Below are 25,900 nucleotides of genomic sequence, written 5' to 3'. Positions count from 1 at the left end.
TGCACAAAAAAAACAAAATAAATAAAGCTTCTCACAACATACTCCAGAGTAGATTATTTTTTTTGAATGTATCAAATCAAATTTATAAAAAGTTGTGTCCATTAGGAAATTAAATTTTGACATTGAGAGTTATATATATTGATAACCATTATAAAGATTTGGTAATACTAACTAAAAATTAAATTGTGAGGTCGAGAAATAAATCTTGTGTTGCCGGGGCTATTACATTATTTTTATTTAATTAAATGATAATAATTTATTTATAAACCTAAAATAAATGATTAGTCAAAACTCAGTTTGACTTAAAAAAAAATTTAGATATCATTTTTTTTTTAATATTGAAATAACAATATTTTAGATCAACTCGGGTCAAGTTTCTGAACCTGTAACTTGAGTCAAGGACCTAGTTAAGTTTAATAACTTTGTTTTTTTTTAAAATTATTTTTTATTTAATTATATAATAATAAAAATATATACATGCATGAAAGACACCAAATGAAAATTAAAAAGAAGAAGAAGAAGAAGAAAATCATTTGCAAAAAAAAAACATTTGTTAATATTATAAAAAGAATGTTATAATATTATTAAAAAATAGTAAAAATTGAATGGTATTCAATAAAATAATATCTCACATGTATTATTAAAAAATTTAAGAATTTAATAAAATATTATATCTAATATATTTTTAATTAATTAATTTTCAAGTAATTAAATATAAATTTTAGAGAGAAAAAAAGGTGAAAATAGGCTAAATGGGTGGGACTAGGTGGCCAACATGCTTGGCCCATTAAAAATAAAGCTCGACCCGCACATTTGAGCCTTTTCGATGTGCCGTTTAACCTTTTTTTTATAAAAGAAAAAAGGTGATAGCTTGTTTCTTGCAGTGATATACAACACATCATGAAAAAATGTGCCAAGTTGCTCTCTCTCACTTTGATTTCTTAAAATGGATTAGTTCATCTTTTTTAAATAACATCTATTTTATATTTTTATAATGTCTCAAAAAAGTTACTGTAATTTGTCTTTAAATCTTTTCTTTCATATTTGATATAAATAAAATCATTTGTTCTTGTAAGAAAAAATAAAAAGCTATATATATAGCTTTTTATTTTAGTACTCAATAGCTTTGATAACTCTTTCTCAATTTATGGATTCATATATTTTTAACTTTATTTCATTAAATCATAAACATCTTTACATTTCCCTACTTAAAAAAAAAATATTTAAAAATTAACTTAGTGAATTGCATCTGTAATGTAATACACTTCTACTATGTTAAAAATCAACTTACAATCCACCACATCGCATTAACTTCTTTTAATATTTATTAACATATGATTCTTGATTAACAATTAAATTATTTTCTTGATGTCAAAAAATATATTAACAACATGCACATTCATTTTCTTGTGTTGAAATAAAATGATACAACCCACAACAAAGCACAAAGCACGGGTCAACAGCATGGTGTGAAACTAAATATTGTGTCGATCAATTTGTGTTGTCCTTCCATATGTGCATGCATGCACTTCAAATACTAAATGCGATTACCAAAGATGAAAATTTGTTGTTTACACACATTCTAAGTACTCCCCCCTCAACGGGGATCTCATTACCTGGCAACAGTTTCCAACAAAGATGTTCACACTGAATAAATAACAGTTCATGTCTATTACTGCAACAAAACCTTGAAATACCTTGTACCTAGAGGGAGTCTATCCATTCTGTCCAGCATTAGTAAATCATCCAATTGTAAATTGTCTATTGAACATAAATCTGGTACTGACGCACTAGCTGGAACATAACCCTCCACATTACCTGCATTTCCAGTTGCACTTGAAACCTGCAAATTGGGCAAGGATGGTTCAACCGTTTCCACCGGAGTTATCACAGAGGGAGACACTGATGCATTTGACGAAGCAAAGTTAAAGGCAATAGCCTTTATTTCCTTCTTGGACAAGGCATCTACTGGACCACTAGGAAGTTGTGGCCTTCTTTCAGCAGGAAAATTAAATTGCCCACATTCACCACGAATACAATACTGGGCAGCATCATATGCTCGAGCTGCTTTCTCTGGGGCATCATAAGAACCCAGCCATATCCTTTGTCCATTCTTCGAAACCCTTATTTCAGAAACCCATTTGCCCCATGTCCTCATTCTGACACCCCTGTAAGTTCCCGAATTTCTCCCTCGTCGAACTTTCTTAGGAGGAGCAGAGGACTGACAGGGATCCATGAGGAGGAGGTATTCAACAATTGAATGTTTAAGATGTTTTAGGGTAAATGCAGGTAACTACAAATCGTGCAACTTAGATGTGAACAAAATAAGTGATGCAGCTCAAGCCTTAGGGAGCAGGTGGAGCTAACATGATAATGGCACGCGATGTTACAAACTGCACGTGGCAGTGGAGATACTGTCACGTTGTCAGCTTGCCATAGACTTGGAGTTTCCATTTGCAAAGAACAGCAATTGGCAAGACACGAATGTAATGCAGTTGTCACGTGGACATTCTTAAATAAACAGCCTGAACCTTCCCATTAAGGAAAAAAAACAGACAACTTTCTATGAGTAAAGATTATCATTCATTAGACAGAATATCAAGCTCACCAATATGGAATTTCTGTTAATGAAAGATGACATGATGTACCAAAAAAAACAAGATGAAACAAAATACAAAACAGGACATAAATGCCTCCTCTTGTTATGTTTCAGTAACCATAAGGGTTCATCTGTCTATAATGCATCCAAAAATTCAAAATTCGAAACAAACACAGACAGAAAACTTTAATTTCAGCTATCAGCCTTCATTCTAAGCAATTGTTGGAGTTTCTTATCCCAATCCAAGACTTCTCAGTCTTTCAGATGCCTTGAGTAAACTGTCACAATGTCTAGAGCAAACTATCACCTGTCATAGAGAAAAGGCAACATCAAGCTTACATCTGGTGAACCAGGATAACTCCATTTTGGTTAATATCAATTTTCCTTTATGTGCTCCCACAATTCCAGCACTATGCTAACATGAAACTGTTCAAAATTATATTCCGGTACTAACAAGTCTTGAAACATGTTTACATGTCACACTGTAACTCTGAGTTCCAACAATCACTACCCAGGAAGTTATTTAAGAGAGTATTAAAGACTAGAGTAGAAGTTACATGTTTTCTCCATACTAAACTAGCATCTAGCAAAACACAACACTACCAAAGACACGTTGTCATTCTCTTCTGTACCATTATCATGTTTCTGAACTCTGAAACCACTTTATTTTTCTTAGAGAGAGAGAGAGAGAGAGAGAAGAAAAGAGAAGAAAATGTAAAAGGAACACCCCAATCTGCTCTCGCTTGCCGCTACTAACCAGCCATACTAGTCAATAAGAGTCAGACTGACAAGATCTCAATTGCAACACAAAGTTGTTAGAGCACTAATCATTCCTTCACAATTTTTGTTTTCAAAAGCCATCCCATAATCTATGAGAATTTGAATAAAAACAGCATTGATCAGAGAAGTATATCCACCACGATTAGAATCACAATAATGCTAGCAGAACAAAATGTTAAGCCCCAGTCAGCAACCTATGATCGAAGTCTTAAACATGCAGGCATTCTCACAATACGATGAAGATGCAACTTAATTCAAGAACATGAAACTTTTGACCTTGTAGGTTAAGTAGAAAGTGAAATGTTCATAACATGACATATACGATACTCCTCGCTCAGTCCACTTCACTTTTTGTTTTTAAAGAAACAAAATACAGAATGAAGATTGAATTGTGCACACAAACCTTTCCTTAGGAGGTCGAAGAAGTTGGTGCTTCCGCCCCTTTAGTTTTCGAAGCAGCATTATCTGCTGCTGATGGTGGCACATATATCCTTGCTTTCTTGAGAATTTCAGCAACAACCCAATTTTTCCGTTTGCTTAACGGCCTCGAAGGATCCAATCTAACCTGAAAACCCACCCAACTCCACAGATTCGAAAAATTTAAAAAGTTTCTTTTTTTTTTTTTTCATTTCGTTGAATTTATTTTATTTGTTTGTTTGATTAATCAATCAGTTACTCATCATCATAATAGTAATAATAATAAGAAGAAGGAAAACAGAAGAATAAGAAGGAGAGTTAGAGGGTACTGACTCGATCGCCGATATTGCAGAGGTTGTTTTCGTCGTGAGCCATGAACTTGGAGGTCCGCTTGACGTATCGATTGTAGAGTTTGTGGTGGAACAGCCTGTCCACCGCCACCACCACTGACTTCTGCATCTTGTTCGACACCACCATCCCCACCACAGACTTCATCCTCTCCCTCTCTCTCTCCAATCAAATCCTTAAAGGCTTAAACCCTATTTTCTCTTTACTTCTGAACTTCAGACACCAACGACGTACCGTTTCCTAAATGAAACCTTTGCCCTTACCTGTCCCTTTGTTTTTTTTAGGAAAACTTAATTTATTCCCTAACAAGTTTACATGATCGCACTACACTGCTGAGTTAAATTAATTAATTTTTTAATATAAAAAAAGAAGTTCATGCCAGAGAGGGTATGCTTATTAATCTGATTTTTTCATATTTAAAATTAAATTATATAGAAGTTATGATATGATTTAGTTAATTTATTTAGTTCAAAGATAATTTGATCAATCGCTAAAATATTATGAGGATAAGATTGATAAAGAAAACTTTCAGACTTAACTTATTGTTTAGCTTAAGTTTAAAATTAAATCATGTAAAAGTTATTTGGCGTAATCCAACCGACTTGATCGGTCAAAAAGCAACCCGGTTGGCCAGTAAAAAAAATTTGAGAACAAAATTGAGAAAAAAAAATGAAATTAATAGGAAAAAAAAAACTTATCAACTCATCTTCTTGTCTAACACAAGTTTAAAATTAAACTCTATGTGAGTTAGCTCGATGTAACTCAGTTAATTTGATCAGTCTAAAAATAACTAATATAATCGTTAGAAGAAATATAAAGACAAAATTGAAAAGAAAAGGAATGAAAAAGGAAAAAATAGCACCTTCATTATGTTCTGATTAATAGAACGCTATAGGGCGTTGTCATTTCAATGTAACAGTGGACACAGATTACTGTAAATTACTACAGTGAAAATACTATTTTGACCTTGAGTGTAAAAAAATTAGAGCTTTTGTTGCGGGGGTAATTTAGTCTTTTCAAATGGTTCATTGGCTATTAAAAGATTGTTCAGGGGTATATGAGTTTTTTTTTAATTTTCGCACAGTAAAAATACACTTTTACCCCTAAAATCAACAAAACTTAGAACTATTAACCAAAGGTTTTCTCATTTTTTCACAAACTTTAAAACATTAAAACATTTCTTTACCCTTGAGGTAAAAAAAACTAGAGTTGTTGCCCAATGGTTTTTTTTTGTTCTTAGGCTACCATTAATATACGTCTTTGCCCTTAAAAAAGCAAAAAAAAAATAAAAAGTATGCATTTAGGGGTATTTTTGTCATTTCACATAGGTTTGCTTGTAATTTACAGGGCTATAAAGGGTATTTTGATCTTTTTATGTTGAATTTTTAATTTTTTATTCTGAAAAGTTGTTGAACCAATATGTGAGTGGCATCCATGATCTTTGGACGACGCATACAATGTCACTCGGTGGTCGAACCCGGTCTTTCATTGTGCACTTGGAAGTGCCACTAGATCCTCTTTCTTATGGTGGGGGCTTGATAGTGGATGAGGGGTGATTTGTCACCTGCAAATGTTTTTTTCTTCCGTATGTTCTTTCTCTTGTAGAAAAAATACATGTTTGTTCTTTCTATCTTTTCGTTTTTGAATTCCAATTCTTATATTTGTTATTAGTTATTTTCATCTTTGACCCTTTTAGGAAAAAAAAAAAGTTTTTATGTTTTTCAATTTAGCCATTAAATTACAATTTTTCATATATTATTTTTTCCAATCCGCTTCTTATTCTTTTGATTTCTGATTTTTTTCCTCAAGTTTTTTTTGTTAAAGTTTTGTAGGTTTTCAAGTTTATCATCCAATCAAAGTTTATGTTTTTTAATTTTATTTTTCCAACTTAGCCCTCATTACTTTTATTTTTTTTCTTTTATTAAAGTTTTTTTTTCAATTTAACCCTTCAATTTAATTTTTTTATGCCTTCTAATTTAATTTTTATTTCAATTTCCATCCTAATTCTTTTAATGATAATTTTTTGTGTGATTAGTTTCTTTTTAGTTTCATCTTTCGATGTCTGATTAGTTCGGGATAGAACTTCATAATTTTTTCATTTGTACGACTTAGGTTGCGATTTAGGATGGTTAACTCGGGTTTTTTTTTTCTTTTTAGTTTGATTTTTTTAAATTTATTATTTCAATATTGGGTTGATTGAAAATTAGACTTTATAATTTATTTTGATTTGTTTTCTATAAGGTTATTTTGATCTCATGACCTAGGTCACGAGTTTGGTCAATTGACATTGGCAGATTTCTATGTCTTTTTTTAATTTATTTTATTTTTTTAATTCCATCCTTTAATATTGGGTTGATTAATAATTGAGTTTTATAATTTCTTTTTTATTTGCTTTCTATGAGATTATCGCGGTTTCATGACTCAAGTTTGACAAGTTAACCCGAGTTAAATAAGCTTTTGATTTATTTTCAATTTTATCTTTCAATATTGGGTTGATTGAGAATTAGATTTAATAGCTTTTTTTATTTGCTTTGTATAGGATTATCAAGATCTCATGATTCAAGTAATGGATTTGACATGTTAACTTGAGATGATATGCGTCGATCTAATATGTTGTCATTTTAATTTTTTTATGCTAAAAAACTCCTTAACAACACCTGGATATTTTTTTACGTACAAAAAATTTCTAATTTGACCCGCAATGTAATATAGACAATAATTTAGAATGTCCTAAACAATAACTTAGTGCTAAAATATAGAAAGATATTCTTTTATATAAACTATTAAAATGAAAGCAAAAAAATAAAATAATTTACTATGATTTAATGCTAAAGTAGTGATTTAATAAAAAAAATTGATTTCTCTTAATCTGAATTGCAAGTTTTTTGGTTAGTCATATTGACTTGCGTTATTTTTATGTTTTCTTCTCTAATTTTTTTTTTTCACAACCTAGTATTCAATATTAGACTGATTGAGAATTGAGATTCATAATTATTTCTTAATCTGATTTCTATGGGGTTATCACAGTTTTATGACTTGGGTCACAAGTTTTACGGGTTAGTCAGGTTGACTTGAGTTTTTTTATTCTTTTTTTAGTTGATTTTTTTTTAATTTTATCATTTAACAGTGGTTTGACTGATAATTGAACTTTATAATTTTTTTCAATTTGTTTTCTATGAAGTTATCCCAGTTTCTTGATTCAGGTTTAGTAAGTTAATCTTGATTGACCGATGTCATTTTTTTTTTTCCAATTTAATCCTTTAACATTAAGTTGATTGGAAGCTAGGCTTTATAATTTTTTTTTATTTGCTTTATATAAGGGTTATCATGGTCTTATGACCTAAGTCTTAAGCTAGGATGATTGAATCGGGTTTTTTGTCCTTTTTTAGTTGATTTTTTTTTAATTTCATCATTTAATATTGAGTTGATTGAGAATTAGGCTTCATAATTTGTTTTTGTTTGTGTTCTATGAGATTATCATTGTCTTATGACCTAGGTCACGAGTTTGGTCAGTTGACTTTGATGGGTTTTATGTTCTTTTTTAATTTTATCATGTAACACTGGATTAATTGAGAATTGAGCTTTATAATTTATTTTGATTTGCTTAATATGGAATTATTCCGGTTTCATGATCCAAGTTTTATAAGTTAACCCGGGTTAACTCAACTAGGGTTTTTAGTCCAATTTTGTTTTTAATTTTATCTTTTAATATTATGTTGATTAAGAATTGATTTTTTTTATTTGCTTTCTACATATCAGGGTCATGACTTAGATAATGTATTTGATAGGTTAACTCATGTTGATCGAAATCGATCTAATATATTGTCATTTTAATATTTAAAAATTATTATCTTGATTTGTTTTGCTAAAAAATACATTAAAAACATCTAGATATTTTTAAGTATTAAAAATTTTGATCGGACCAACAACGAAATGAAGGTAATGGCCTAGAATGTCCTAAACAATAACTTAGTGTTAAAATATATAATTTTTTTTTCTTTTATATGAACTATTAAAATGAAAAAAATATAATTTACTATGATTTAATGCTAAAATGGTGATTATGGGGAAAAGTATTGTTGTCTTGGATGGAAATAGTTAATGAGCACATGCAAATAAGGTTAACATTGTTTAATGTTGTTTACTTTTTGGATAAAATGATAGAATCAAAAGATTAAAGACTCAGCCTCCTAATTCCTTAGGCTAAATTGAGTTTTTTCCCTCTTATATTTCAGAAGAAGAGTAATATCGTAATTTAATATAAAGGATTTCTTTATCTTATCAAAAAAAAAAAAACATTTATTTATTTTTAATTATCCAGAAGTGAGAGTGAGAGCTCAAAGACCGCTATCCTCTATCCTTTTGCTCTTCCCTCTTTAGCTGTTTAGCTTAGCTTCCTCGCAATTACAAAAAACTCTTTCTTTTGTTGTAAAGTTCTTCTTGATTCTTCTTTTTCTTTGTTTTTTAGTTCTTCAGGTCAGGATATGAGTTTCTGAATTTTGTTTTTTAAAAGGCCAATTTAGTAGTAAAGATATTGAATTTCTTAGGAGAATGTCTATGTTTTTGTTTGATAAGAAGAGGCTTGATTGTTTTCATGATTACAGCAATTTGGAGTAGTGGTTTCTTGTCTTTGGTTTGCAAAGGCTAAAAAATGTTGGGTTCTTGATGACCACTTCAATTGTGTTATGCAACAGCCTAAGCTTTAACACTAACCATAACCAAACCCCACTTAGGAACAGGAACTTATTTACCAAATCATCCAGTTTCTTACTCCAATTGAGTAATAGAAGGAGGAGATTTTGTGGGGTTTTTCCAAAAGCAAAGAAGAATGGGAAAAATCAATCTAAAAGAAGGAGAAGTTGGTGGCGTAGGTTCTTTTTTGATGAAGATGGAAACTGGTTTGGATTAAAGGATGAAGATTTGCTTGATGCTGAGGCGGATTTTTCTGAGAATTCAAGTGATGAGGAGTTGTCCGAGGAAGAGAAGTTTGAGGCTTGGAAGAGGAGAGCTGAGGCAATTGTGGAGCTGAGAGAAGCACAAGAAGATATGTTGAATGAGGATAGCAGGAGGTGGGAGGATTGGATTGTGGATTACGGTGCTAATGGTCTTGATGATGCCAGTAATGGTTCTTGGTGGAGTCAAGATTTTGATGGAAATGGTGGAATTGGAAATGGGGGCTCAGTAGAGGATGCGCGGTCGGATCCTACTGACCTTGTACCTGAGAAAGGATTTGTTGAGTCTGTTAGAGATTTGGTTCTTGGCAGGGAAGAGGAGGATTTGCTCTATGAAGACCGTGTTTTCCGGTATGCCTCATTGAATTCGGTAAGTGAATTTCATTTCAATGCACTTTGTTTCAGACTGGAGTAAGTCCTGCCTTATGCCATTCTTTCCTATGTTGATCTGGTTGTTTAGGGGGTATCCATTGAATTCATTACTTGGTCATATGTCTCTGTGCCAATTGAGATTGTGCTCTATTATATGTGACCATCGAAAAATGTGGCGCTAATTTTATGAAATCGGTGATCTTTAGTTAATCAATCAAGCTATCTTCCAACCACTTAGCTTTAGGCTTTGCAGCACGTAAACTGTAGTGATGCAAAATAATGGACATCCACGTGAAGAGGATGTGCTATCCTATTTCCATTTTGCACATCAATATAGAAGAAGATAAAAGTATCTATACTTTTGGGGTTAAGTTAGATGTAAAGAAGAATTAGACAGAGTATCACTGACTTTTGACGGATTTTAAATAGTATATGATCAAAGTGTTTGGTTATTAAAACAGTTCACAATGGACATTTTACATTTCTGTAAGCTCTGATCTTTGTTGAACTTGACTACTTCATGCTGAGTTACATAAGATGTTGTAAATATATGTTTTGTTTATTCTCCTGTTATTTTAAAAATTTGCTTATTCAAGCTGGCATGCTTGTACTCAATACACTGCTTGACACCATATCCATATCTATATTCATCTCGTTGCAGGCTAAGTTTTTGGCAGTATTGATAATCATACCCTGGGCCTTGGACTTTGCAGTTCATGATTATGTTCTCATGCCCTTCTTAGACAGGTAATAATTAGGACAAAATGGTTGCTTAAGCGATTTCTCCTAATCTTAATAAGAAGAAATACTTGATATTTACAAGTTGCTTTCTTCTCTACCTGAAAAGTTTTAAAATACTAATGCTTATGCTGCACTTAAAGCTGACTTTCTGATTAAGTAACTCAGTCTATGTCACGAACAGATATGTCAAGACTGTACCGCTTGCAGCGCAGATGCTTGATGTGAGAAAAAGTCAAAAACTTGAGATGATTAAGGAACTAAAAGTTGAGAAAGCAAGATTGCTGCTTGAGGTAGAGATTGGTAAATCTCCACCTCTTTCTGATGAGGAGGAATGGTGGGAACTACGGCATAAAGCGTAGGGATAACATTTTTTTTGCTTGCTTTGCTAGCTCATGTTTACTATCTATCTGATTCCTCCGTGAATTTTCTCAGAACGCTTCTCATGAGTAGAAGTTTCATTTAGATGGTGTTCTTTAACATTAAATTTTAGGGTTGCTTTCTTCATAACATTAAATAACTTTGAACAGACCCCCTCACTCCCTGGAAAAAAAAAGGTGTCCATCAAATTGTATTCAATTTCTGATTGAAAACTACAATATGGCATGTTATACTGGATTTGTTTCCCTATAAATGCAATACTAAGGAAAGTTTTCCATGCTCTTTGCTGATGAAAGCAAATATACTGAATTCTATGTTTTTCAACTTCTGGTTTGTTGCTCAAACAGTTTAGAGCTACGGGATGATTGGAGGTTAGAAAATCGTAGATCATTTGCCAACATATGGTCAGACATGGTATTTGGGATCTCAATCTTCATTCTTTTGTACTTCAATCAGAGTAAAGTGAGTCATCAGCTGTTCTCTTTGCACAATGCCTTTTATGTATAGAATTTATATATTTTGCATCATTGTAAAAACCTTGATCATTTTCATTGTAATAGCCATCATCTATCAAGCAAAAACTGTGGTATTGTATAAGCAACAATAAGTAGCATGTCAGCTTATTTATGGTCAAAGTTGCGATTTTTCATGTTTATATCAATTTTCACCTAGTCTATATTCATTGCTGTGAGAAATTGTTTAGCTTTTTTCAAGAAAACATTGAACCACTCTTGCTTTGCTTGTCTACGAGCATTATTCACTTTTGAAGTTCTTTGCTCTTCTAAATTGTTATAGAACATCCCAGGAGTTGTTGCAGAAATACCTGGTGAATAGTTTTCACTTTTTTGCATTTGTTCTGCTTAAATTGCATTTGGAAATGATTCATTCTATCATACCCTTGAATCATGTTTTTATAATTTTCTTTTCTTTTTCTTCTGTTTATCCATATTGCAGGTAGCTTTGCTGAAATTTACAGGTTATAAAATACTAAACAATGTTACAGATATTGGGAAGGCATTTCTAATCATACTTATCACAGATATTTTTTTGGGGTAATATTTTTTGCTCTTTACTAAAATACTATCGGTAGTGTATATTTTCCACTGGTATTTTATTTTGTATGCTAGTTCAGAAGTTGGCTTTGAACAAATTCTGCAAGTGATACCAAATGTAGAATAGCTTGGTGTCAGTCACCACAGTGAATGTTGAATCTGTAATTGGCTTTGAATGAATTCGTGCAAGTAATATCAATCTTTCAGTTAGTGAAGATCTTGAGATTCCGTATATAAACTCTTTGGCACCATATTGTTTCTTGCAGGGTTTTTCTTAAAAAAATGCTCATTATTCTTCTAAGAATTTCACTTTCACTCTTGTTTGCATAATGAACACTATCCTTTATGAAATTGAATACTGTAGGTATCACTCCGAATCTGGTTGGCAGACCTTGCTGGATGTAATTGTTGAGCACTATGGACTTGAAGTTGACCAATCTGCTATCACCATTTTCATCTGCCTCGTTCCTGTCGTCATTGATGCATGTGTGAAGCTTTGGGTATGTTATTTTGACTCAAATAAGTGTTTCGTCGAACAAAATCCAATAAAAACCTTTATTTAGAAAAGCCTGTCTGTGGTTAAACTGGAAGTGATTACTTTTATGAAAGGTAAAAGGTAATCAGTTCCTTGCCAAACATGATTAATTTCCACACAGGAATGTGAGCGAATGAAGTGATTATAATTTACTTGAAATTTAAATGAATAGGGTGGCTGTGCTAGCCCCACCCCCACCCCCACCCCCAGCTGCTATGCCCCTCCCTGTGCTTAGCTATGAATTTAGAAGGCAAAAACGTGGGGAAAAGTGTCGTATATGGAAAGAAAAGGAAATTTCCATTGGATGATACTATGTTCACGGTGGTAAACTGGAGAGATAGCTGAAGTCACATGCGATGTATCTGGGTGATGCACCTGTGGTTTAAAATCACATGCGCATGCACCTTGTACGTACCAATTATGCATAAAACCAGCTATATATTACTCATAAATGAAGTATTCTCCTAAAAGAACTACTTCATTATGTGATGGGACATCATCAGAATAATTTTCTTTTGTTTATTGTCAAACAAGTTCACTAGAAAAAATTGCTCATGGTTTCTTGATTAACCTTTTCTATGGATTTTGTATTTTGAAACTAGTGTTTCATTCTATTAATTATGGTTACTCATCGTTGTTGATTGCATATGGTGTTTGTGTTACAGCTGTTCAAGTACCTACCAAGATTATCCCCAAGGGTGGCAAACATATTCCGTGAAATGAAGCGCCACTAGCCGAAATTTTGTGGTTTGGTCCATGAATCCTTACATTTTTTTTCCTACCTCCACACATTTCCCCCCTCTATATATCTTCCTTTATAGAGGCTTGTCCAGTTTTGCAAGTACATGGACACAATGAACTCCCAAACCAGGCCATTATTCTGTATGGAGAGGAGTCTTATGCTCTGTTCAAATACCTTCCCTCTGTTTATTTGATTTTCAAATGATTCAGTGACAATAAGAGGCCATCATTTCTTTCCCAGAATCTGCTGGCCCTCACCACTACATGTTTAAACAATGCAGAGATGTTCTCGTTCGATACATCCACTCGAATGGATCAATTTCCTTATACATGTACCTTAGTTAGAGACCAAATCCTGAAACTATTTTGTTCCCGAACTTTGAATATGGTGTGCTTATTTGGCATATCTGCTCCATGTTTATTTGACATCATTTATTCTCCCAGATTACATCTGGTATACGCATTCGTACATTTGTGCCTGGATGTTGCCATGGCTCCTACACCTGATCTGAGGGGGTGGAGGAGAGTAAAATGGATGAGGGTTAAGGGTTTGGATCCCCAACTGACCAGTAGCAACAATGGTACTAGCTTGTCATGTTTCCTTCATAAACAGAAGTACAGCTACAGAGTTTCAAGGCAGGCAGTCACTCCATCCTTAGAGAGAAACTAGCTAAGCTACATTAGCAGCAGGGGCCCGAAATGGATGGATGATCCATGGCAAGGCAACAAACTCAAGGCACCATAAATAAGTTTCCTGGGTGTCCGAAATTACAATGTTTCGGCTGACACCAGCAACCACATTGGTGCCTTGGTGTGGGGGAGGGTGGGGGGGGGGGGGTGGGGGACAGCACCGGTAAATTTTATTCAGTTGACAATTGGTTTAATGGCGATCTTTATCTTATTATCTGTTGAGGTTGTGGCATATTGAGGTCAATATTCTTAATTTGGTTGTTTTTATTCTTCATGTCTTGAGCGTATATTGTCCCTCTGTTTGATTTAACGATTTAAATTGATTAAAAACTCTTTTTAAAAATTCATATTTTAATATTTTCAACTGAGATTTTTCATGGATGCTAATGAAAATTCATCCCGCTTTCTCAAATAATTTAGATTTTTTTTTTATATCAGTATATAAAACTATTAAAAAGCATTAAAAGAATTAATTTAATACCTTTTCAAATCAAACACACTTTTAAAATTTAATTTCAACTTAAGAACCTCAATTTTGTCTCCTTTACTTGGTCAGCTATTAAAGTTGTTTGTTTTTATAAAAATCAATTTTTTTTTGTTTCAAATTAAAACTTTAGATTGATTAACATGCTGATATAAAAAATAAAATTTAAAAAATAAAATAATAATAATTTTGATAAAGAAGATTTTGAAAAATAGTTTTTAATACAATAATTAAAGGGGCTTTAAATAAATGTTGTGTATGTGCTGTAAAGTCATTATTGGTCTAAATATTTGACCAAAAATTATATAAATTGCACAATAAATTTTAAAATCTTTTATCAATGCAATTATGATGGATCCGAAGAAAAAAGTTAGAAAAAATAAACTCTCCTATGATGAATTTGAACAATTATTGATTTCATTTTTATTTTTATTTTTTCAATCCGGACGTCGTGAAAGACGCAAAGTAAATGCCTCTACAAGTGACTATAAGTATTAATAACACAAATCAAACATATATATATATATATATATATATATAATATATATATATATATATATATATATATATAGTAACAAATCTATGGCTTTCCTGCTTGTTATTTCTTCCTTACTCTCTCTTGCCACTTTTAGGGTTTATTTGGAAGTATAGTTAATTATTGTTTTTCATTTCAAAATGTACATCAAAATGATATTTTTTTTTATTTTTAAAAAAATTATTTTTAAGATCAGCGCATCAAAACGATCCAAAATATATATATATATATAAATTAATTTTTAACAAAAAATTAATTCTTCACTTTTCACTATTCACTTTACAGAACAATAGAGACAGGGAAATGCAACAAAAGAAGAAGGAGAAGGGGAAGAGCAGGTTACCTTGTGCGGCGGCGATGTCTGGCTGGCAGTTGAAATAGCAAAGGCCGGTGGTAAATCGAGGGAGCTGTTTGGCAGATGGACGACGATACTTCTTACTTTTCCTTTATTTCTAGAGGAATTGTTGAGGTTCTATAAAGTTTGATATTCCTCCAACAGGTTTTTTTTCTCTTCAAAAATATGTGTTTTGTGGCCAAACTGGTTTGTTGGTGGATAATTGAAAAATTGAGGTGAGCTGCTCTTTGCAAAACTCAACTTTTTTTGTTTTTGTTAAACCTCAGGTGCAATCTTAATTTATGGTGGGTCTCACCAAAACAAAACCAAGTTTTAACTTAACCAAACACATATTTATATGGCTCACTCTTAACCTCACACGCAGCCACATTACCAAATAGCTATAAAATAATTATAAAATCTGAAACAAAGTATGGAATTTGAATTAAAAAAAAATAACAAAATTGTCTAAATTGAGATCACAGGACAAGTTTTTAAATATCTCAAGATTTGACACTTCAAATAGCATTGTAGGTGTTATTATAGGAAAAAAACAGTTTATAAAAATTCATGTAAAAATTTGAGTTTAATCTGATGGTTTGATTAAAAGTTGTGGTTTTTTTAAGCCATTCTGATATGTAACGATTAGTCTTTTTATTGGTAAACAATACCAATAAATATATATGTTAGACTATTTATATAATCTAAAAAAAAAAAATCATCTAATTATGATAGATCAATACTTGACCAATCATAATTACAAGTTATCTCAAGCTGGGCTACACCATCAAGAGAACTCGTCAACGAGTTTTGTTTCTCTTTCAAATGAGTTTAGGCTACCATGTCCATACACCTTAATTGTCCGAGCATATAAAAATATTTTTTGGGTTTTAAAGGAGTTTTTTATGCGGTTTTGAACCCATTAAATTTAGATTTATGAGAAATAATCCTTTCAAGTTTCAAGAACCGGAGATGAGAATTCAAACTTGTTTGCCAGTACTGAATCTAAAACAGCAGGCAGTATTCAGTCAAGCATCACGCTAGCATTTTTGGACTGTTCTTCCAGGTCTGAAAAGCGCCCAGCTGAAGAGCATCCAAACCCTCCAGATACGAATCCTCCTCTAAGCATAATCAGCATCAGCAACAATATCATCAGAGAAATCAAAATCATACGGGTCCGGAGCATCATTACCAATTAATTACCTGCAATTGCAGTATCATGGGGGTGGGTTAATACGCAGCAACAAGAAACAGTACCACCTCCTAGAAATCTGCTTCAGCGAATAAGGGTTGAGCAGGCATGGAGTTAGGAGAATTTCTGAAACTTGCAATGAAGCAACATACTATTCGTAAATTATACTGTAAGGCAGCCGTTGGCTTCAAAACCTCACCATGCATGCATTAGAAAATTAAGAAAAAAAGACAAAAAAGATTAATTAGCTATGTATTAAATTAATCAAACAATTAATCCATTGCATAATTATACATAGCTTGTTTGGATTGCAGGGTGGAACTTGTTGGTTGAAGCTGAATCGCGCTGGTCAGCCCTGCTTGAATTTGAGGTTGCTTTCATTTGCTCGTTGGTGTGACCTGGAATTGGTGAAATGTTGATCCTTCATTAATTTTTCCAAATTTTTTATCTCAGAGACAACAGCAACCTCTTTTTAATCCAAATTTAGATTGGACTTCAAGAACTTCCTCCTCGACGCCACACATCTCTTTCCCTCTTCTTTATCCATGCACGATATATGATGACTAGAAGAAAGAAGCAAGAGGGGAACCTACCCAAAATAATTTCCATCATGATTTATTAGGAAATTGCAGTTAGGTTGCCATCTATTTGAGGACTCCTCTCGTTTGAGATACTCTATGATAGATCAAACGAGACATGCCATGAGCTTGAATTCCATCGAATCTTCCTTTACCTTCTTTATAGAAAGTAATTTCTTCTAGCTTGAACCCGCTTCAACTCTCCCTTTCGAGACAACACTGCCCCCTTTCGGATTGATTAATCCATGGAGTTCCCTTCTTAGTGCCGCAACCTCTTGGTTAGGAATGGGATGAGCAACTTCAGCGGGTGCTGGCGCTTGCGGAAGCGCCTCTTGAGCCGCCCGCCTCCGGGGGGGGGGGGTTGGGGACTTTGCTGGACTACCACTTCGCCCTTTTGAAATTGGCCAATTGCGTCGGTATCGACCCAAGTCCAACCAGGGCCCTGACTGCTGCCTCCTCCCATGTGACCGGAACCAGTTAGGGACACAGTTGGAATCACCAGACCAGGCCGAGTAATTCATTATTTACGTTATGATGTTTAAGGTCGTCGCTGAAAAGCATCGCGGTCCCGTAGCTCAGTTGGTTAGAGCGTTGGTCTTATGAGCCGAAGGTCGCGGGTTCGAGCCCCGCCGGGACCATTGTTTCTGATACTATGCTCCTTCTATCATATCACCGTTGGCTTCTTGCAAACCTTTTTTACCCAGGAAACGCTAGTGTCTGACTGTCTGTGTTCGCGTTAATAAATATTAAATGAGATAACTAAAATTGGAAGATAAATACAAATAAAGAACCATTATCTCCTATTATGCAATTTAATTTCTTTGTTAATTTTATATCAATATTATTTTGTAAAAATAAAAATTCAATCCAAACAATCTCATTTGCCGACATAATTCCTATTCTTCGGATCAATTTGACTTGGTTAAGGTTTGGATTTCAGATTAAATTCTACTGGAAATTGTCTAAAATAATTCATTTAACCCCCTCTATTCAAATGTAAATGTAATATGGATTTCAGATTAAATTCTACTGGAAATTGTCTAAAATAATTCATTTAACCCCCTCTATTCAAATGTAAATGTAATAGTGTGGATCTCTATGATAACATAGACTTATAAATTGTCATTGTAGTGTTATGGTGTGAATCTCTATAATAACATAGACTTCTTTGAGAAAAACTTTATTCACAATAAAATAGGTTTTAGTAGCTAGAAAATATTTCTTTTTGGAAAAATATTTTGAATCTCTAGAAATAATATCATTAACAATAAAATATAATTTTTTATTCTTTCCAAGATTAGTTTTAAAAATTTAATTAATTTTCAAAATCATTATCATTCCATGTAAAAATGGGAGTTAAAATGTTACTATGATTTTTGAAAAATTTCAAAATAACCAATGTGTATACCAATATATATGTATACACACACACACAAACATAAAACAAATACAAAGATAAAGGAGAAAATCACATTCTAATTTACTAAAATTAATAAAAATATATATATTGGCACGGAAATATATATTTTAAGTCTTTTTTTATACTTATCCTTTTTTTATTGAATAAATATTGATGTTTTATTCTTGAATTCTCATTTTAAATCTCATATTCTAATGTTCCGGTATTGTTATTATTATTTTTGTAAAATCCGGTATACCGGCACTATTGGAGTGGAAAAAATTGAAAAAGAAAAGAAAAGAATTTACAGTTACACTGCATTTGCTTGCTTTGAGTGTGTTTAGCATTGCGGTAGCTGTTGCGGTTGCGGTTTGAAAAAAATTGTTTTATAAAAAGTACTTTTAGTTGAGGTTGGTTTGAAAAAATAGGTGTTTGGTTAAAACTGTGGTTGAAAATTAAGGTTGAATAAAAAGTAGTTTAATGTGTTTGGTTAAAAATGTTTTTAAAATTAAGGTTATAAAATAATTTTAAAAAATATATATTAATATTGATGATTTTTAATTTAAATATTATGGATTTAACTATTGTTATTATATTATAAAATAAATCATACTTTATATAAAATATTTTTTATTATTTCAAGAAACCATCTATAATTCAATTATCTACAAAATACATCGGACAAAAACTACAATTTTCATAATTTTTTAGCATATAATAAAATTAGATAAAATATTATAATGTATAAAATTCATTCTGAATTTTTTTTTTTAAAATTTACACACTAAAAAAAAAAAAGGTCTGCGTGCAAGTGAACAGTGCAATTCCTTGCACTGTTCACATGAACAGTGCACCACAATGCACTGTTCATGTTAATTGCACTGTTCATCGAACAGTGCAATTAACGTGAACAGTAAATAAAAAGCAACGAATTCTTGCTTCTCAAATGCTGCGTTTCCAACGCAGAAAAAAAGTGGGTCCCAGTGAACAATACGCTTCAATTTTAATTAACCACGGCTGCAACGTTTCATAAAACGCAGCCGCAGAGCCAAATGGTTTCTTTGTGTGTCTGAATGTGTTAAAGTTTAGTCCACGAGAGAGGAGAAGAGAAAGCGGCATAACATTTAAAAAAAAAAAAAGTCATAATAAATAAATAAAAAAAAGAAAGCCCAAAAACCTCCTCCTAGTCCTTCCTCGTCCTTTTTTTTTTTTTTTTTTAAATAAATATTTCTTGTCCAAAACCCCGAGAAAAGAAAAAGAAAAGGAAGGTATTTTGATTCTTTGTGGGAGAAAAAAAAAGTCATAATAAATAAATAAAAAAAGAAAGCCCAAAACCCTCCTCCTGAGTCCTTCCTCGTCCTTTTTTTTTTTTTTTTGTTCTTTTTAATAAATATTTCTTGTCCAAAACCCCGAAAAAAGAAAAAGAAAAGGAAGTATTTTGATTCTTTGTGGGAGAGGAGAGTCAGTGGTGTTTCCCTTTCCCTCTCAAACTCAAAAATTTAATTCACTTCTCCAATTCAATTCCTTCCAAACAATACAAAATTACTCCTCCGTTATTTATTTATTGAATTAGGTTTCTTCTTCTTCTTATTATTATTATAATCGTAACCCTACCAACTTTCCTAATCAAAATCTCCAGAATCCAGATCTCCTCTAAAATACTGATTCAATTAAATGGACGACCACCCATCCTCTCGGGATTATCTTTCCCCTCCCCCTGGTATCTCTCTTCCCCTCTCTCCATAAATTTTTCATGCGTTTTCTCTCTTTTCTCCTTTCTTGCTCTCTTTTCTAACAATTTCTTTTCGTTTAGAACCCTAACCTAATCTATCGATTTTTCCAATCTTAAGCTCTGTTGCCCTTTCTTTTTTGAATTTTATGTTTTTCAATTTCTCAGTGTCAATTAATAATCGAGTCATTAGTAGACTTCGTAAATGCGTTTTTTTTTTTAAATGTATTTTCTTTTTTCTTCTTCTTGAAAATAGCGTGTGCTTGGTTTAGTTGCTGAGTATGTTAATGCCGTTTTGCAGGAGAATCACTCACTAATCGCGATAATTCTTTGATGGAGCAGGTAATTTCTTGTTTTTTTTAAAGACTTTTAATTAATGATCAGGGGAATTGTGTATTTTTTTTATGCCTTGGTTTTCTAATTCATATATAAATCAATTATGAAAGCCACTTTCGCCCAAAGATGAAAGGATTGTTTCGGTGAATCCTTCCCCGGAAGCAGCCGTCATAAAACGCCCACAATTATCTGCTACTGTTGCTCCAGATCTTACCATTGTTCCACCACCGCAACTCAATGTTTATGATTATTCCTCACATGACCAAGCAATGGCAGCTTATGCTGGTTAGTTAGTTTCCTTTTCCATCGTATCTTCATTTTGTTCACAGTTAAGAATGGGTTATTAGTAACCGTATATGTGGAATATTGATTAGTGGGATTGTGTGTCTCAACTTGGTGATCTTTGCATCTTCAGGTTATGGCAATAACACTGGTATTTGGGATGGGTATTCTCAACATCTTAATGCGGCCGATGGAATGCATTTATCTCCGGTGAGGATGATTCCTTTACTACCGTACTCTTAAATACTTTTTCTATAGTTCTAACTGAATAATTTCTTTTACCTTTATGTCCTGACGGTGATCAGATTATATACAATGATAATCAATCTCTTATGTATCATTCCGGATATGGCTTTAATCCTGATATGGGACACGGGCAATATTCTCCTATGGCTACGCCTCTAACTCCTATAATGCTAGATGGCCAGTTATACTCTCCACAACAGGTCCCATTCTCCCAATTTTACCATCCAGATGTGCCCTCATCAGGTCCTCTAGGCTCATCTGAGCTAATGTCATTTGAAAGCAATAGTGGCAACTCCTTTTTTGGACCAGGATCAGGTTACTTGGTACATTATGGATCATTTGGTGGGGGGAACATGTCCGGGGCTCCTGGCTCTGATTCCTTAACATCTCCATCTGCTTATCCTCAACCAATGGGCATACTCGGGCCATATGAGCACCAAGTTGCACAGGTTTGTTTTATCTTGTTCCAACTATTAAGAAATCTAGAATTTCCAAAAGTTTCAATTCCTTTTTCTCATTCACATCTACTGCCTGTTTTCCTTGCTCATCACCACTGCTTTTTCAGTTTCTTCTGAATTGGTGTACGAGTTTCTAAATCCAAAAAATCCCCTATTGAGTTTATCATCGTAACTTTTATTAAAAGTTGTGATGTAAATTTTGTTCTGGATCTTGACACATGATTGCTAGAAGTTGTTAATTTACCTGTTTAGAGCAAAGATTAATTGTAGTGAGGCTTCTTGCATACTTATCTGTGTTTTTTACTAGTAGTTCCTCGTCTGACCCTTCAACAAGGAGCTTGTTAAATATTGTTTGGACATGGTTTCAGGGTTCTCAGCAAAGATCATTGCATGGATATGGATATACATCATCTTCCCCTGCTGGACATTACCAGCATGGTGGCTCTTTTCAGAGCTCTAGTTTTGCCGGTGGTTCAATTTCTTATGCAGGGGCTAATGACCGGACACGAGTTGGACTTGATAAAGGCAGGAGGAGAGACAGAGACCAGGACTCCATGTATTCTTCTAATGATCCTTTTGGTTTTGACCGTAATCGAGGACCAAGGGCTTCAAAGCTTAAGGGAAAGAATGCCACTGAACAGCTTTCCTCCTCTGGTAATGGCAAAGGCAATTCAGCTAGCTCTGGGATTCAGCTTGATTTATATAACCAGCTAGATTTTGTCACTGATTACAAGGATGCCAAGTTCTTTATAATCAAGTCTTTCAGTGAAGATAATGTTCATAAAAGTATTAAATATAGTGTTTGGGCAAGCACTCCACACGGGAACAAAAAAATTGATGCTGCTTATCGTGAAGCAAAGGAGAAAGAAGGAAACTGTCCAGTCTTTCTTTTGTTTTCGGTATGTCAGTGTAACTTGATGTTATTTTAATGCATTGATTTATGCTAGTGGCATTGTGACTGCTGGGAACCAGGTTGAAGCTAATGCATGTAGAGTGATATCTGAATTGTAATGAATGGTTGAACATGGTAGCTTGGATTTCTCTGTCTATAGATATGAAAGGGCATCGTTTTCTGCAGTTTTTTTTTCCTGGGTTTTGCCTCCGGGTTTATGAGTTTGTATTTGTTTTAGAAGCCAGCAGAAGACCACAGACCTATGTTGTAACACAATGTTTTTTTTTTTGTTATTGTTTGGTAAAGTTAGTGCAATAAGCAGGTGGTTGCTGATTTTATTTGTGGAACAAGTTTTTTTTTATTTGTCTTTTACATTTTGAAGCTGAATTCCAACATCAAAAGCATTTTAATGACTAACCTGTTTCTGCAACCTGCATACTTGCTGCATTGTTTAAAATTTGCCGCTGCTCTGAAAAAGTCTGTTTTGGTTCATTAATGGTCTTGGATTTGTTTACATTTTTTTGTGCAGGTCAATGCTAGTGGACAGTTTTGTGGAGTAGCGGAAATGGTTGGACCCGTAGACTTTGAGAAGGATGCTGAATATTGGCAGCAAGATAGATGGAATGGCCAGTTCCCAGTCCAGTGGCATATCGTTAAAGATGTTCCCAATAGTCGTTTCCGGCACATACTACTTGAAAACAATGATAATAAGCCTGCTACTCATAGTCGAGATTCTCAAGAGGTAAAGCTATAAAATTTTACTAATATTCCTACTTTTTTATTAGTATTTGTACTATTTTATTGAGATTTATAGTGTTTAGAATGCAGGGATCATTCTCATGACTCAAGTATTTATAAATCCTAGATATTTTTCTGAGCATGAGTTTACTTTGATTATGTTACAGAAATGGGTAAATAAGTGCTGTTCTAGAGACACATGAGTACCAGAATTGTTGTTCTTTGTGGATTGCCAAATGTGTTTCCTTCATAGAGAAAAATGCTGCTTGATATTGTGCATTTATCAACTCCATATTATATCTGAATTCTCCGTTTGTTAGCTAGGTTGGCCATGCAAACATGTCGTCCTTTTTATTTTGGACTTTACTTCATGCTCGCTTCATGCTTTGTTTTATTCAAAGGCCTATAGGGGATTATATTTTAACCAGATCTCAATTATCTGCATGAAATATGCTAGAATTTGATCAGTATCATTGGGTATTAGTTTAATAATGTAACATAGGACAATTACATTGATTGCAAAAGGAATTTTTATGTTGAGTTTGAGTGATATGGGGGTCCAAAAGCACCGTGGTCTGTTTCTTTTTTTGGTCCTCAGCTGTCCCAGGCTATCTGTGCTGTTTCTTTTCATAAAAAAGGCTAGAGTGTCATGCGTAGTAGCTTTTGATCTAAAAGTATAATTTTGGGTGATTATAACCTCATTGCATTCTTCCTGGTCCTAATTTGTACCGTATTCTGGCTGCCCAGATATTTTTTCATGAATCAGAAATCATTTAATCTTTCTCTAACTTCATTATCCCTTTCAAATCTGTGTTTAACCTTGTGTGCATACACCATTCAACCAAGATGAAAGTTTTGTCTGGTCAAGACTGTTTGCTGATTTTCTTTTCTGTCGTTACATGGATCCAACCCTCTTACTGATTAGTTCTTTTTGCCTGATGGGTTTTTCATCTCTCTCTCTGGTGTGCTGAATACTTAGGTGAAACTAGAACAGGGTATTGAGATGTTGAAAATCTTCAAGGATCATGATGCACCTACATCTATCCTGGATGATTTTGACTTTTATGATCAATGTGAGAGAGCTTTGAAGGAAAGGAAGGCCAAACAGCAACCTAGTTTGAAAGTAGGTGGTGCAGGTTTGCTCGCTGATGATACCATAAATCAAATGTCTGATTTTCTTGCGCAATCTCTCAAGTTGGATGATGTTAATAAAGAACCAGCAGCCAGAGAAGAGGTTGCTAGCTTAGGACCTGGTATGGAGGTCTTACCGGCTAATAATTGCAATACTGCCGTGGAACTTGCTAACAATTCCAACATCGTGGTTTCAAAAGCTGAAGATTCCAGCAACCTTAACTTGTCTCCTGCCTTAAAGTCAAAAGAGGGTAGTGGCGAGTACCAGGATTAATTCTGTTGATACGATGACCACAGTTATGTTGACAGATAGGAGCTTTTAGTTGTAGTTGTGCTAGGATCTCTGGGATGCTGGTTCATAACGGCACAAAACTCCTTGTTCTCCTAAGATTTGATAGATTCTTTGCTTGCTGACATGTGGGATGGCATATTGGGTATCTGAGTAGCCTGAAGGGGCGTACTAACAAGCTGGTTTTTGTTTTTGCTTTGCTTTTGTTATGCACTGTTGAGGGAGAAGTGAATGTGGTCTATTTTTTGTCTGGGTTATTTAGAATGGGAAAAAGATGCTGATTGGTGCAGTGAGTTTGAAGAATGGGATGGTTTCGTAAAGTGGGAGTAGATTTTGTATACTATGCAGCTGGTGCCCAAATTGAATGTAATCCTGGGTTCTGTCTCTACTGATTTTCCAGAGAGCATTTGGCTATTGGAATGTTTGTAAAGTTACCATTTTGAAGGGAAAATAGTGATAGGACAGGTAAAAATAGAAAGAAAATTCAACAATTGCCCTTATACAAAATGATGAGGAATTGCCGCTCATATCTTGTTGTATGTTTACCGAGGTGTAAGTAGAGATGTTTCACTTTCTTTGTTCTAATTTTTCTTCGTAGTGGAAAATTTTTAATCTTTGTTATTGTAGAAAATATCCTCGGAAGGACTATTGAGCTTTGTTATCTAGATGCCCAGTTATTAAGAAATAATGATCTCTACTGGCCTCAACTCAGGTTGAAAGTGCTGGTAGGATAACCTTGAGGTGTTGGTCCGGATATCTATAGCCACTTGCCTTGCAGATGCACTCTCATCACTGAGATTAATTTGTTTCCTGCTGTGTCTAAGCTGCAGGAGGGGTGCATGCTCGTTGTTTTAAAATCCAATTCTGAACCTCATGTAATCCGGTGTAAGGGTAGTCTGTCCTCGTACCGGAGGCATGACTGTAGGATCAATAGCCACGCAGATCCGGTGAGCTCAAGAGATTAGGTTAATCCCCACTTTTAATCATGAAAAACTTAAAAATTGGATTAACTTGCTCAATGTGCGACATGGCTCTTGATGATTAAACCACTTTGTCTTTTGAAATATATATGTTTTTAATCTGATTATTAACAATCTAAAAAATACAAGGGAGGGTCTTAATCAAAATTTAAAAGAAAAAATAATGCAAACAAAAAATGCTTCTAGTAAGAAACCCAAGCTCAGTTGTGTCTCGGCTAAATTCCTCCTTTTTATCTAAAACAAATAACACCTTATCTGTTAAAATAGACGACATGTCACCTATAAACTTTAATTCTGGCCATCCATGTGGTGAATGAAAAATTAGGGAAGTTGTCACAAATAATAATTGAGAAGCGAAAAAAAAAAAAAAAAAGTGATTCTTGTTCGTTTTCCCACGTTCCGTATGTTATAATATTTTATTGTGTGATAATCTAACCTTAATTCAGGCCCATTGGGCCTCTCAATGAAAAAAAGAAGGAAAGGAAATAACGAAATGGAGCATAGCCAAACAAGGCTTAACAGGTGGCACCAGGTATTTTCCTCCTGCAGTAATATTCCTGCTCTGTCCAGCACTGACACACAAATACTGTACTGCAGTATTTATTCGCAGTCTCTCGCTCGCTCTCTCTCGAGCTACAAATAGAGGAAAACAAAGCGAGCAAAAGGAGGAGTAATTCTTGAAAGTTGAAAAT

General features: G+C 33.7%; 4 protein-coding genes, 1 long non-coding RNA gene and 1 other non-coding gene across 7 annotated transcripts; 3 read left to right on the top strand and 3 right to left on the bottom strand.

Moving 5' to 3' along the window:
- Positions 1-1,529: 1,529 nt before the first annotated feature.
- LOC118053421 (ethylene-responsive transcription factor ERF015-like) lies at positions 1,530-2,445 on the bottom strand. The gene is given in 2 exon segments (XM_035064673.2): positions 1,530-1,726; positions 1,728-2,445. Coding segments are annotated over 2 exon segments (531 nt in total). The 5' UTR covers positions 2,237-2,445; the 3' UTR covers positions 1,530-1,704.
- LOC118053422 (uncharacterized) lies at positions 2,097-4,417 on the bottom strand. 2 transcript variants are annotated; one of them, XM_035064675.2, is made up of 3 exons: positions 4,130-4,417; positions 3,783-3,944; positions 2,097-2,221 (listed from the first exon to the last, which is right to left on the bottom strand). In XM_035064675.2, exons 1-2 carry the CDS (start codon positions 4,289-4,291, stop codon positions 3,789-3,791), a joined length of 318 nt encoding a protein of 105 aa, XP_034920566.1. In that variant the 5' UTR covers positions 4,292-4,417; the 3' UTR covers positions 2,097-2,221; positions 3,783-3,788. The 2 variants fall into 2 exon arrangements, with proteins under 2 accessions (XP_034920566.1, XP_034920565.1); XM_035064674.2 differs by lacking the exon at positions 2,097-2,221 and adding an exon at positions 2,599-2,906 and having other exon boundaries at positions 4,130-4,414.
- A 4,031-nt stretch (positions 4,418-8,448) lies between these two features.
- LOC118053420 (protein DAY-LENGTH-DEPENDENT DELAYED-GREENING 1, chloroplastic) lies at positions 8,449-13,879 on the top strand. Its single transcript, XM_035064672.2, has 7 exons — positions 8,449-9,466; positions 10,130-10,215; positions 10,391-10,564; positions 10,935-11,049; positions 11,542-11,639; positions 12,004-12,139; positions 12,840-13,879. Exons 1-7 carry the CDS (start codon positions 8,810-8,812, stop codon positions 12,906-12,908), a joined length of 1,335 nt encoding a protein of 444 aa, XP_034920563.1. The 5' UTR covers positions 8,449-8,809; the 3' UTR covers positions 12,909-13,879.
- Positions 13,880-15,829: 1,950 nt separating this feature from the next.
- On the bottom strand, positions 15,830-17,446 carry LOC140955747 (uncharacterized). The gene is made up of 2 exons (XR_012170227.1): positions 16,744-17,446; positions 15,830-16,548 (listed from the first exon to the last, which is right to left on the bottom strand). It is a non-coding gene; the product is annotated as an uncharacterized lncRNA (long non-coding RNA).
- On the top strand, positions 17,293-17,366 carry TRNAI-UAU (transfer RNA isoleucine (anticodon UAU)). The gene has a single exon. It is a non-coding gene; the product is annotated as a tRNA-Ile (tRNA).
- A 2,068-nt stretch (positions 17,447-19,514) lies between the features above and the next one.
- LOC118053419 (YTH domain-containing protein ECT4) lies at positions 19,515-24,889 on the top strand. The gene is made up of 8 exons (XM_035064671.2): positions 19,515-19,847; positions 20,158-20,198; positions 20,303-20,477; positions 20,608-20,684; positions 20,780-21,169; positions 21,547-22,077; positions 22,600-22,812; positions 23,788-24,889. The coding sequence occupies exons 1-8, from the start codon at positions 19,802-19,804 to the stop codon at positions 24,211-24,213; spliced, it is 1,899 nt and encodes a 632-aa protein (XP_034920562.1). The 5' UTR covers positions 19,515-19,801; the 3' UTR covers positions 24,214-24,889.
- Positions 24,890-25,900: the final 1,011 nt, after the last annotated feature.

This window comes from Populus alba, chromosome 6 (assembly GCF_005239225.2).
Source record: "Populus alba chromosome 6, ASM523922v2, whole genome shotgun sequence".
Classification (NCBI taxonomy): Eukaryota; Viridiplantae; Streptophyta; class Magnoliopsida; order Malpighiales; family Salicaceae; genus Populus; species Populus alba.
Note: the sequence above shows the minus strand (reverse complement) of the source record. Positions and strands in the feature narration are given on the sequence as shown.